At 47.4% G+C, this 13,919-nt stretch overlaps 1 protein-coding gene across 2 annotated transcripts in view; it reads left to right on the top strand.

Annotated features, from left to right (window-relative positions):
• Positions 1–13,618, top strand: part of LOC113406820 (sister chromatid cohesion protein PDS5 homolog B) — a 216,416-nt gene extending 202,798 nt beyond the window's left edge. For both annotated transcript variants that reach the window (XM_026653572.1, XM_026653573.1), the window contains exons 33-34: positions 3,346–3,487; positions 13,452–13,618. In XM_026653572.1, the coding sequence (XP_026509357.1) occupies positions 3,346–3,487; positions 13,452–13,487 (178 nt within the window). In that variant the 3' untranslated portion in view covers positions 13,488–13,618. The remainder of the gene's footprint in view (positions 1–3,345; positions 3,488–13,451) is intronic.
• Positions 13,619–13,919: the final 301 nt, after the last annotated feature.

The raw sequence follows: 13,919 nt of genomic DNA on the forward strand, positions 1-13,919 counted from the left end.
CGGGAAATATTAGTACATAAGCTAAATTATTATTTAATTGGCATCACAGAGACTAGGTGGAATAAGTTTAATGACTGGAATATTAGTATAGAGCAGGGATGGCCAAACCCTGGCTCATGATCCACATGTGGCTCTTTTACTGTTAAAGTGAGGCTCGCGGAGCCCACCATGCCCCTCCCCCTCCCCCCACACAAACCCCATTCTCCACCTACCAGACTGGCAGGGCTTCTGCCATGCAGCAAGGTGGTGGGGCTTGGGACTTCAGCCCCGTGGGGTAGCCTCAAGCCTTGGCTGGCAGGGCTGAAGCCCTGAGCACTGGCAGGTGTGCCCAGCTTTTGAAGTTATGAAGATTATCATACGTGGCTCAGACATTCAGCAAGTATGGCCACCCCTGGTATAGAGGGATATAGTTTGTTCAGGAAGGACAGGGAGGGCTGTTGCATCATACAACAAGAATGTATACACTTGTCTGAGGTCCAGAAGAAGGTGAGATTGGTAAAAATTAAAAGGGATCAAAGATGGGTGTGAAATCATGGTTGAGTCTACTGTAGACCACCAAATCAGTACAAGGAGGGGTGGATAAGGCGTTTCTAGAACAAATAACAGAAATAGCCAAAACATAAGACCTTTTAGTAATGTGGGACTTCAACTACACAGACATTGGTTGGAAAAGTTGTATGGCAAAACGCAAAATTTCAAGTAAGTTCTTGGAATGTATTGGGGACAACTTTTTGTTCCAGAAAATGGAGGAAATAACCAGGACGACGGCCATTTTAGACTTGATTCTGACTAACAGGGAGGAATTGGTAGCAAATTTGAAGAAAGAAGGCAATTTGGGTGAAAGTGATCATGAAATGATAGATTTCATGAGTCTAAGGAAAGAAAAAAGGAAGAGCTGCAGAATAAAAACAATGGCAGGGGGGCGCAAAGTGGAATGTAATGTCCCATAGGAAGAAAATCTAAGGGATGAAGGAGTTCACGAGACTTGGCAGTTCCTCAGGTTAAAGTTAGTGTTAAAGGCATAACTGTAAACTATCCCAGTGTGAAGTAAAGATGGGAAGAATAGTAAGAGGCCAATAGGGCTACATAAATAGCTCTATAATTATCTGAAAATCAAAAAAGAATCCTACAAAAAGTGGAAACATAGATGAATTGCCAAAGAGGAGTACAAAAGAATAGCACAAGATTGTAGGGACAAAATCAGAAAGGCTAGAGCATGGGACATAAAATGAGCATGGGACATAAAAGGAAGTAAGAACAAGTTCTTTAAATACATTGCGAGCAAGAGAGACTAAGGAAAGTGTAGGTCCTCTACTTGCCAGGGAAGGAGAGCTAATAACTGATGACATCAAGAAGGCTGACATCAAGAATGGCTGTTTTGCTTCAGTCTTCACTAAAAAGGTGAATACACCTCTACCCCGATATAACGCGGTAAAGCAGTGCTCCAGGGGGGCGGGGTTGTGCACTCCAGTGGATCAAAGCAAGTTCAATATAACGCGGTTTCACTTATAACACGGTAAGATTTTTTGGCTCCCGAGGACAGCGTTATATCGAGGTAGAGGTGTATATAAATAAATATATGGAGATATAACTGGAAGGGACCTTGAAAGGTCATCGAGTCCAGTCCCCTGCCTTCACTAGCAGGACCAAGCACTGTCCCTGACTGTTTTTTTTTGTTTTTCCCCAGATCCCTAAATGGCCCCATCAAGGTTTGAACTCTCAATCCTGGGTTTAGCAGGCAGCGAACATAATACCTATCTTTAAAAGGGGAAAGAAAGCGTACATGGAATTATAGACCAGTGAGCCTGACTTCGATACCTGGGAAGATACTGGAATAAATGATTAAACAATCAGTTTATAATCACCTAGAGAATAATAGTGTTATAAGGAATAGCCAGTATGGATTTGTCAGGAACAAATTATGCCAAGCCAACCTTTTTTGACAGGCTTACTGGCCTGTTGGATAGGAGAGAAACAGTAAACATGGTATATCTGGATTTTTAGCAAGGCTTTTGACACAGTCCCACATGGCAGTCTCATAAGCAAACTAAGCAAATGTCGTAAATGTAGGGAAATGAAATTACAGGTGGGTGAGCAACTGGTTGAATGACCATACTCAAAGAGTAGTTATCAATGGTTCACCGTCAAACTGGGAGGATGTATCTAGTGAGGACCTGCAGGGGTGAGTCCTGGGTCTGATACTATTCAGTATTTTTTAAAATGACTTGGATAATGGAGTGGAGAGCGTGCATGTGTGGATGACCCCAACCTGGGATGGGTTGCAAGCACTTTGGAGGACAGAATTAGCATTCAAAGGGACTTTGACAATTTGGAGAATTAATATGAAATTCAATAAAGAGAAGTGCAAAGTACTTCACTTAGGAACGAAAAAAACAGATTGCTAAGTGGAAGGGTTCATGCATTTTGGAGGTGGCCACTCGAAATCATGTGGGCAATTGGGGGTTAGTGTTATGCATAAAGGGATTGAAGTGGGCAATTAAGGGTCACAGGCCATGTGATACACCTCAACCCCGATATAACGCTGTCCTCGGGAGCCAAAAAAATCTTACCACATTATAGGTGAAACCGCGTTATATCGAACTTGCTTTGATCCGCTGGAGCACGCAGCACACCCCCAACCCATCCCCCGAGCACTGCTTTACCGTGTTATGTCTGAATTCGTGTTATATCAGATCGCGTTATGTCGGGGTAGAGGTGTATATTACAAAATGTCGTAATAAGCCATAAACCAGTGATTAAGTCCATGTTTTTTGGTGTCTAGCAAAGTTCCTAAGCATACCTTTTGAAGGTGTTGTGCAGGTTTCCCTTGAGGACAAGTATTGAAAGATCAGATATGGAGTGATTGCTTTGTGAAAAGTGTTCTCCCATGTCTTTCATTTTACCACAAAACCAATGATGTACCTGAGAACCATGAAACCAACAATATAACTGAGATACATCTATCATTTCATAAGGGTTATTGATATGAAAAAAAAAACACCCCTTGGCCTGCAATTTGACTTAAGGTGTTGTGAAGAAAAATATATCAAATTTAAGCTCAACGTAAATAGTCCTAAACGTATTAATGGTCTGGCCTCATAAATATCTTGTACTCCTGATATATTATCCTGGAGTAATTTTGGTTGCAAAATCACTCAGCCTAATAAAATTTCTACCCTCTGGTTACAGATAAAAAGTAAGTGGGCACCTCTGCTATAAGTTTTACAGGAAGCAAATTAAGAACAACTGTTTAAAAGCTAGCTGGAAATGCTTTTCCATTGCAGAGTTTGTGTGCTTAAAGATCCATGTGCTGTAAAATTAATTTATTGTGATTTTTAATTTTAGCCGTGCTGGACGCACCAAACAAGCAGCAAGTAAAGAAAATGAATCTAGTGAAGAGATGGATATATTTCAGGGCAGTTCTCCTATCAGTGATGACATTCCCCAAGAAGAAGTAATGGAGGAAGAGGAAGTTTCCACGATCAGTGTAAGATACATGTTTGAAATGTGTTCTGTACATCTATCTGGTACCTCTCTATATGCCTAATGTTGACGAGCAAAAACTCACTTTTCAGATTCTGATAGTGTATATTTTAGCTCTCAAGATATGGAAAATTCTCACCAGCTCTACTTACAAGTATGAGTGTTTTTTGGTGAAAAATAGGAATTCTGCAAAATTGAAATTTTGTATGGGAAAATTGTCGATTTTTGTCAGACACTTTCAATTTTCCTAAGTTTCCAAAAATTTTGTTTCAAGACCGTATTAATCTCAGCATTTGCCTGAGCTGCTGTGATGCCTCATGGGAGTTGTAATTCATGTGCTTCTTACCTCCATTCGCAGGACACACCAGCCAAACTGCATCTCCCGTGATACATCACAGTCATGGAATTCCTATGATGCACCTGGGCCAGAGGGAAGGAGAGTTTGTCAGACATCCTGGGAGTCCTGTGATTGTGGGAGATGTGGTTCAGTTGGGGAACCTAGCCCCTGGGAAAATTGGGGACATGATCTGACCAATAACTCCCATGAAGTATTGCAGTGGCTCAGGCATATGCAGATTAATGCCCTGAAATGAAACATTTTGAAATTTCTGAATAAAAATTTTCAGAATGTTTTTTTATTCCACTATAAATTTCAACATTTTGACTTTACATCCAGATTTGGGATGAAGACAAATGTTGAAATTCAGAATTTCCCATACAATGGAAATCTTGTTTTTCAATTAGCTGTATGTATGAACTACTTCAATATAAACCTGTACATCATAAATATTCACATATGTACCTATATTGGTGATGTATATTTTTTAAGTGGGTGTGCTTGTTTGCCTTGTGTGTAAGAGGATGTTTTAAGGTGGTCTTTTCATGATCAATGTCACTAGCTGAATGTCTGAAATATAAGAGTAATAAAATATTTGTGGAATTTAGCTATAGTCCTTTTAACTTCGATTTTTTTAATGGTAACGCTGAAGCATGTATATTTGCATAAGGATTATATTATTTAGGCAACCTTATCTCTAAGTTAGCAATTTTTAAATCGTATTTCCTAGTTTTCTGCCAGGAAAAAAAATGAGCCTTAATAGTTAAGATTAGGTATACTGGGGACATCAAGTTCTTCTTCGAGATGTGTTGCTCCTGTCTATTCCACAGTAGGTGTGCATGCTCGCCACGTGCACCGGTGCCAGAAGTTTTTTCCTTAGCAGCATCCGTAGTGGGGGAACACCGTTGCGACCCCTGGAGTGGCGCCGACATATCGCACCATAAAGGGGGCTGCATGCTCCCCCCACCCTCAGTTCCTTCTTGCCGCCAGTGAAGGTAGTCGGAACTTGTGCTCCAGCTTTGCTGCAGCAATTCTAGCCTTAGTAGTATCCAGCTTTCCCTGAAGTTACTTGTTGAACTTTTCTCTGTTAGTGCTGGGCTCGGGGCATGCCCCGTGGCCCAGGCTTCAAGTCGTGCGACTCTTGTCGCAATCCTATGCCCAGAAGCGATCCACATACTCAGTGTCTTCGCTGTCTGGGCGAGGCTCACATTAGTGAGAAGTGTAAAATTTGCCGCTCCTTCAAGCCCCGAACAAAGAGGGAGCGTGAGATCCGACTCCGAGCTCTCCTAATGGAGTTGGCGTTGACCCCGGCACCGGCGCATCGAGCCGACCCCGCGCCGGGCACCTCGTCCTCGGCGCGCAGCGAAGCGCCCCCGGTGCGCAGCGAAGCACCCCAGGCGCGCCGTCCTGATTCCGCGCCCGGTACCGCGTCGTTGGTGCGCAGCGAGGCCCCGTCGACGAGCCGGCACCGCTCCCCTTCTAAGAAGCAAGGGAAGACTCAGCGGCGCCGGGAGAAAGATCGGGGGGAGGCTAGACCCGTGTTGGGCAGCCCACGATCCCCATCGGGACCGAGACCTCCGACTCGGGTAGAGTGGAGTAGTCCGGTGCCATCCACGCGCGCCTCGCCAGAGGTGAGAATGCCTTCGACGCCGGAGCAGCTCAGGCTGCGTGCGACGTCATGACGCTTCCGGTACTGGGGGCGCCGCTCCAGTCGGGCCCCCGATCCCATGGGAAGCCTTCGCTCAGTGCCCATCGACCCTCTCCGGACGTCTCTGAGGATACCGTCCCGAGTTGAAGGGCTGAGCCGCGGACATTATACTATTTTTTCATATTTTCATAACAGACCATCTAGCTACTTTAAGGAGCTCAGTAAATTGAACAGAAGTTCTTCTTCGAGTGCTTGCTCATGTTGATTTCATTGTAGGTGTGCGCGCGCCCATGTGCGCAGTCATCGGAGATTTTTACCTTACAGTGATCTGTAGGGCCGGCTGTGTCACCCCCTTGAGTGCAGCGCTCATGTACTGGTATATCAAGCGCTGCCGGCCCTATGCACTCTCAGTTCTTTCTTACTGCCTGTGGTGGTCAGTTGGAGTGCCTTTCCTTGGTCGTCAAGGACTTGCAGTTTTCCTTATCGTGGACTTTGTGCCTTTAGGCTTCTACATCGTTATCTTTACTGTTAAGTACCTGTTAAGTGTTGTAGTTAGAGTTGGGTCCCAGTGGGGACTTCGCCCCCAGTGGGGCATGTCCCAGTCTCTGGGCTTTAAGCCCTACAATTCCTGTAACACACCTATGCCTGTTAGCAACCCCCATGGCAGCTGCCTCAAGTGCCTGGGGGAAGCACACGTTAGAGAGGTGCAAGATTTGTAAGAACTTTTTGCCTTGCACCCAGAAGGAGAGGGATATCAGGCTCAGGGCTCTCCTTATGGAATCTGCCTGGTATAAGTCAACCAGCACCTCGACATCAGCGCAAAGTGCACCCCCGGCACCATTCTTCGTCGCTGGTCCCTAAGAAAAGGGCTAAAAAACACAGCTCCCCGGCGCTGATGAAGAAGGTGGCAGTGAGCAAAGAGCCTGCCCCGAGTCGCCCATCCACACTGGAGCCCCACAGTTGACCATCTGCTGCTGAGGCTGTTAGCCCGGGGAAAGGTCCTCCTCTGACTTCAGCGAGTGGTACAGGACCGACTCTCTTGCCGGCACCGACACCTTCATGAACCGCGCCCATGCTGACAGCACAACCAGTGCTGCAGGCCTCAACTAAGGCTCCTCAAGCCAGTCGATAAGGTTCCCCAAGGAGCAGTGGAGCACTACCGATCCCTTGAGACAATGGCGCGCTGTCCACTTCCACACCGATGGACACCAGTACCATCATCTAGATCATCGCAAACTTCTCTTCGGTCTCCAGTGTCGTGGTCGCCCCTGTTGCGATGTGATTTGCCAAGGGAAAGCCACCCTTCCCCCTATTATCAAAGTCGGTCACAGTCCCAGAGGTCCTCATCCTGATGCTGTTCCCGGTCACCGATGCCGTGGGAATGATCTCCCTCCCTCTTCCAATCTCCCCGGCACTGCAGCCGCTCGCCGTGCCGTTGATACCGGTCCCCAGGACACCGATCTCCAGTGTCGGTGGTCTTAAGGCAAACTCAGGCCTTGACAGCCCTTCTGTGGTCTCCAGAGGGTGGTTCCTCTGGAACTGAGGGGCGTTTCAGCCCATCACCCCAACCTCAGTGACGAGGTATCCGAGCCAGTGGCGACATCAGGACAGTGATAACCAGGACTGTGGCCTGCTCAGTGGCCATGTTGGAGTACCTGGGGGGTCCAGTCATGGCGTTGCCCCCCTCAGCTCACTCGTAGGTCAAAGCCATGTAGCAGTGATCATCGGCACCGGGCCCCATGCCAGAGACGCCCCCGGTGTCCGAGGTTCAGGAGGCTGCACCTACACCTAACTCATCCTCCCCAGCGGAGAAGGAAGAACAAGCCCCCCATCCACGGGTTCAGTACTTCTAGTCATCCCCTGACAAAGCAGTCACTGGGCCCTCCAGTGCCAGCCCTCCTGACGACTTCAAGGACCACCAGACCTTGCTCCGGCAGGTGGCTGACAACCTGGACCTACAGGTGGAGGAGATGGCTGAGGAAGAGGACACTCTTCAGCGTGCTGTCAGCCTTCACCCCATCCGTATTGCACTACCCGTGCACGAGGGGGTCTTGAGAATTGCCAAAGGCATCAGGCAGACACCCTCCCCATCCCTCCCACCTCAAAGCAGAGGGAGAAGAAGTACTTCATACTGGCCAAAAGCTTTGAATACCTATATACCCACTCTCCTCCTGGCTCTCTGATGGTCTCTGCGGCCAATGAAAAAGAGAAGTGGGGCACACCAACTCCACCCCACGAAATAAGGAGGTCAAAAGTTTTGACTTGTTCAGAAGAAAAATTTATTCCACTGCAAGTCTATAATTTCGGGTGGTGAATCACCAGGCCCTCCTGCGCCGCTATATCGTGAAATTTGTGGGGCTCTCTCCATAAACTCAAGGACTCCCTCCCACAGGACTGAGCCCAGGAGTTTGTTACTCTGGTGCAGGAGAGCACCTCGGCGGCCCGCTTTGCTCTTCAGATGGCATGGGACGCGGCGGACTCGGCAGCCAGGGTGGTGGCATCCGTGCCAGTTATGAGGCGCAGCTCCTGGCTTCAGGTCGCTGGTCTCTCCCAGGAGATGCAGACCTCTATCCAAGACCTGCCCTTTGATGGGAACGGTCTGTTTTCGAAGCAGACTGATGCGAGGCTGCACGGGGTGAAAGACACCAAGGCCCCCCTCCGTTCGTTGGTATCCACACACTTCAGTTGGCGCATAAGCCATTCCGGCCGACCCCCCCATTGAGGTCCTGGCAGTCTCGCCCCGGACCTGCGAGGAGGGACAGGGGCACTGCTTTTAGTTGTTGCCGCCCTTCTACTTCCCGCTCGCCTGTGCAAGCCGGCCAGACCAAGCATTCTGCAGGACAGAAACACTTGTTTTGATGGCACAATCGAGAGCGATGCCCCAGCCAATTCCCTGGGTCTGCTACCTTCCTCAACCACCTGTTCCCCTACCCCTTGGCCCGGTTGCGGGTTACGTCAGACCTCTGGGTCCTGGACATAATATCGCGGGGCTATACCCTGCAATTTTTGGCCAACCCTCCCTCCCACCCCCACCACTTCCCCGTCCCTCTAAAGGGACCCTTTTCATGAGCCACTCCTCGTTCAGGAGATCAAGAACCTCCTGTGTCTGGAGGCTGTGGAGGAGGTTCCTCGGGACAAGAAAGGAAAGGGATTCTACTCCCAGTACTTCATAATCCCAAAAGCGAGAGGGGGCCTCAGACCCATCCTGGACCTGTGCTACCTCAACATGTCTCTCAAGAAGTTGAAGTTTTGGATGGTCTCCCTGGCCTCTTATCCCCTCCCTGGATCCGAGAGACTGGTACGCTGCTCTCGACTTGAAGGACACTTACTTCCACATTTCTGTATTCCCAGGCCACAGGCGCTTCCTCCGTTTTGTAGTGGGAGGGCACCATTTCCAGTTCACGGCACTACCCTTTGGCCTCTTCAGCCCCGAGGGTTTTTACAAAGTGCATGGTGCTGGTGGCCACTTACCTCAGATGTTGGGGGGGGTGGTCCACCTGTTTCCGTATCTCAACGACTGGCTCATCAAGGGCCGGCTCTCCGGATCAGATACAGAGAAGTCTTCACTTGGTGAGCTCCACCTCCTGCGACCTGGGTCTGTTAATAAACACAGAAAAGTCCATGTTCACCCCAGTCCAACGCATAGAGTTCATCGGGGCCGTTCTCGACTCCACACGGGCCAGAGCCTTCCTTGCAGAAGCTTGGTTTCAGGCCATGGCGGACTTGATTTGCCAATTAAGGCACCAGCTCACCACAGCCCATATCAGTCTGCATCTGGTGGGGCACATGGCCGTGAGCACATACGTGGTCAGCAATGCTTGACTTCATCTGCGGCCGCTGCAGGTGTGGCTGGCCTCGGTCCGTATCCCCAACAAACAATCCCTTGACTGAGTGGTCACAGTACCGAGCCACATCCTTTCGTCCCTGAGTTGGTAGTTGGACCCCAAGTCGGTGCTTCAGGGGTCCAGACGCTTCAGAGCGAACTCAGCACCCAGGGCCGCTGGCTGTGAGACGATCTGGCCCTCCATGTCAATGTCAGGGAACTCAGAGCAGTTCGCCTGGCCTGCCAGGAATTCTTGCCTCACCTGAAAGGCTGACAATACCGCTACGATGTACTACATCAACAGGCAGGGAGGGGCCAGATCCTCAGTCCTCTGTCAGGAGGCGCTCAGCCTATGGGCTTCTGTGTGCGGCATGCCATTCATCTGAATGCTGCCCATCTGCCTGGCTCCAGGAACGTCCTTCCACATCGTCTCAACCCGACCTTCTCGTCTCACCATGAGTGGTCTCTCCATCCGGAGATGGTCAGGTCGATTTTTCCAACAGTTGAGAACTCCCCAGGTGGACTTGTTCTTGTCCAGGCAGAACAGGAAGTGCCACTAGTTCTGCTCCTTCCAAGATCTGGACAAGGGCTCCCTCTCGGATGCCTTCCTCATTCCGTGGATAGGGGTGCTCACGTATGCCTTTCCACCAATGCTATTGATCCATTGGGTCCTGGTGAAGATCAAACAGGACAGAGCGAGAGTCATCCTTGTGGCCCCGTCAGCATTGGTTCGGCATGCTGTTGGACCTATCGACGACAGCCCTCCTCCTGCTGTCCTTTCGACCGGATCTGCCGTCGCAGAACCATGGCAACCTGCTGCATCCAAACCTGGTGGTGCACTTGACTGGGTGGCTGAATGCGGAGGAAAGAGCATGTTCGGCCCGCGTTCAGCAGGTGTTGTTCGACAGCAGAAAACCCTCGATCAGGCAACCTACCTGGCGAAGTGGAAAAGGTTCGAGTGCTAGGCCTCGGAGAGGCATGTCTGGGCCGAGCAAGCCTTGCTGTAGGACAGTGATTCCCAAACTGGGGTTCGTGAACCCTTGGGGGTTCTTGAAATGTTACAGGGGGTTCTCAGGAAAAAAATCCCTAATGGCGGCCAGAGCTGTCCCTAGGAACCCTGGGGCAGCACGGGGCCAGGCTGCCTGGAGTTCCTGGATTTCCAAGAGCTAAGCAGATCAAAGCAAGCATATCTATCACACTGAGGAGATTTAAACTTCAAGACTCCTTATAAGAAATGGAAAGGGAGGTGGATATTTTTTGCTGTTTTTAAAATTAAATAGGCAGCTAGTATAGTTTTTTAAATTATTATGAAGAACAAGTTTAAGCTTTGTTGTAACGTGTGTTGTTTGCCTGGACTGCTCAAGACCTGAATGCTTGTGTAGGAGGATCTCTTGAGTTGGTTTCTAAAATACCTTCATGCTGTTTCACATCTGATACTCCTTGATGAAACATAGGAGCCTTGTCTTATAACAGGCTTATTCAAAGTGATACAAGCTACGAAAGTAAGATCTTGGAAGAGTGTTGCCATTTTCATAATGTAATAAAAATACTGTAATGATAAATAATAAATAGTGTGTAATAATCATGTCATAAAAACAAATTTTATATTTCCAAGATCACTGCTTTTATAATTTATACTCCGGTAAAGGAGAAAATCCCTGGAAATATTCATTTTTAGGAGGGGGCTCGCGAGACTTGACATTTTAGTGAAAAGGGTTCACAGGTTGTTGAAGTTTGGGAACCACTGCTGTAGGATATCCTGGATTACTTGTTGCATTTGAAACTCCAAGGGTTGTCCTTTTCCTCCGTCAAGGTCGACCTGGCGGCCATCTCAGCACTGCACCCCCTGGTCCAGGGCAGGTACCTCTTCGCCCATCCTATGATGGTGCGTTCCTTGAAAGGGCTGGAGTGCCTCTACTCACATGTCCAGGAGCTGGTTTTCCCCCCCTGGGACCTGAACCTTGTGCTTTCCAGACCCACAGGTCCTCCCTTCAAACCTTTGGCTTCCTGATCCCTCCTCCTCCTGTCCTGGAAGGTCTCCTTTTTGGTTGCTATAACATCAGCCCATAGGGTGTCAGAGATCAGGGTGCTCACTTCGGAACCACCCTATACATGTTTTTTAATCAAGGATGAGGTGAAGCTGCATCCTCACCCGGCGTTTCTGCCCAAGATTGTGTCCCAGTTTCATACTGGCCAGGATATATTTTACCTGTCCTCTGCCCAAAGCCCCAGGCATCGGATGAGGAACGAAGGCTTCACACCCTGGACATCAGGTTGGCACTGGCTTTCTACATAGAACAAAACTCTTCCGTAAGTCAATGCAGCTGTTCATCACGGTGGCGGATAGGATGAAAGGTCACCCTATGTCCGCACAGAGGATCTCGTCCTGGATCACAGCCTGCATCCATTACTGCTGTGAGCTGGCTAAGATACCCCCGCCAGTAATTGTAATGGCTCACTTGACTAGGGCAGAGGCATCATCGGCAGCGTTCCCTGTACGGGTGCTGGTGCAAGAAATCTGTCAGGCCGCAACCTGGTGTTCTGTCCACATGTTCATGTCACATTATGCGCTGACCCAGCAATCTTGTGACGATGCTGGCTTTAGCAGAGGTGTGCTACAAACTGCGAAGCTGTGACCGAGCCCACTCCAAAGATTCTGCTTGTGAGTCACCTACAGTGGAATCGGCATGAGCAAGCACTCAAAGAAGAAAAAACGATTACCCACCTTTTCGTAACTGTTGTTCTTCGAGAGGTGTTGCTCATGTCCATTCCATTACCCACCCTCCGGTCCCTCTCTGCTGGAGTTGTTGGCAAGAAGGAACTGAGAGGGCATAGGGCCAGCAGCACCCGATATACCAGTGCATGAGCATGGCACTCAAGGGGGTGACACAGCCGGCCCTATGGATACCGCTAAGGCAAAAATCTTCGATGCCCGCACACGTGGGCGCATGCGCACCTACAATGGAATGGACATGAGCAACACATCTTGAACAACAGTTACGAAAAGGTGGGTAACTGTTTTTTCCCCTCTAGTTCCCATTTGTCAAAGAGCTGCTAAGCAATCCCTGAGTACCTGCCTGCTGAGTTTAGAAAGTCTGCAAGAGTCCTTACAGGCCTTAGAAGTTGATGTGGAAAATAGTATTTCTTGCTGGTTAGTAATATTTTCTCAGTTTGCTTCTTCAGCATACATTGAAACTGCTATGACAGATAATTCCAATAATTTATTTAAGTTCTGAGATATTACCAGTATCTGTAATTGTGCCAAGTTTAAGGCTTGTTACTTTTATGAATCTTAGGCTTGGCAGATCCAAGGAACATACGTGATACCAAGTTTAAATTTTAAATAGGTATTTTTAGTTCCTTCAAACATTAGAAGATTTACTTTTAATTTTCAGAAAATTCAGTCTTTATCTAATTCTTAAGATAGGCAGGAAAGAGTTTTTTGTTTTAAATTCGGGAATGACAGACTAGCATTTTTGTATCTAACCACAGGATTTAATCCCTCATGTAACTGCAAATCTGTGTAAACTGGGGAGCTGCAAACAATGCCTCCATACTATAGGCCAGATGAAATTGCAGAAAAGCACAATTTATAAGAATAAAACCCAAAATGCAAAGTCTTGCCCCAAAAACTATTTAACTAGTAGTTTACTATTTGGGCCAATTCCAAGAACTGCCCATCTACAGTTTTTGGTAACTGGTATCTCCCAAAAAGGGGTGGGGTTTGGGGGTTTTTTGTTTTTGTTTTTTTGGTAATACTAGAAGGAGACAGGCCTAGGGAGCTCCTATAAATATATTATTTCATATCTTATGAAGAACTGTGTAAATTCATTGTCAGTCTCAACATTTTTCCCATAATGGAATTCATTTACACATGAACTTTTTCAAAATAATGTATGTGCAGCTTTTCTTTAAAATAAATAAATTTAATTAAATTAAAAAATTAATTTATAAAATATCAGAGGGGTAGCCAGTCTGGATCTGTAAAAAGCAACAAAGAGTCCTGTGGCACCTTATAGACTAACAGACATATTGGAGCATAAGTGGGTATTCACCCACAAAAGCTTATGCTCCAATACGTCTGTTAGTCTATAAGGTGCCACAGGACACTCTGTTGCAATTTATAAAATGCATCTCTTGACTCTCTCTTCAAATAACAGGTACGTCGCAGAACTTCCAAAAGAGAGAGGCGATGAGGAAGCACGTAATTATCCACGTTCCAAGGTGAAAGCTTTGAAGAATGTTCATAATTTGAAGCTTGAGGCTGAATGAAGCTGTTAGTGCACAAAATGGGGTTGCTGAAGACAAAAACTTACTTTACATTTACTACCCCTACTTTTGCAGTCCCTAGGTCACAAGCTTTAGCCACACACGTTGATATCATTAACTGTGGATTTTTGTGAAGTGTAATGTGCGCTGCCTTTGTAGACATATGAACTAAAGAAGAAAAGTGTAAATAGCCCTTTTTTAATGTTTCTGACTTCTGAAGTGCTTGTATAGCTTTTATCAGTGGCTTTAAACTGACAGTGCCCAACTGTTTATTAGATCTGTTGATTTAAAAAAAGAAAAAAGTTTTTGTTAGAATGGATCTCAAGCAATATCTGTCAGTGTTCATATTTGTACTCTCC

Source organism: Terrapene carolina, unplaced genomic scaffold, assembly GCF_002925995.2.
Source record: "Terrapene carolina triunguis isolate 2854851 unplaced genomic scaffold, T_m_triunguis-2.0 Scaffold141, whole genome shotgun sequence".
In the NCBI taxonomy this organism is placed as follows: Eukaryota; Metazoa; Chordata; order Testudines; family Emydidae; genus Terrapene; species Terrapene triunguis.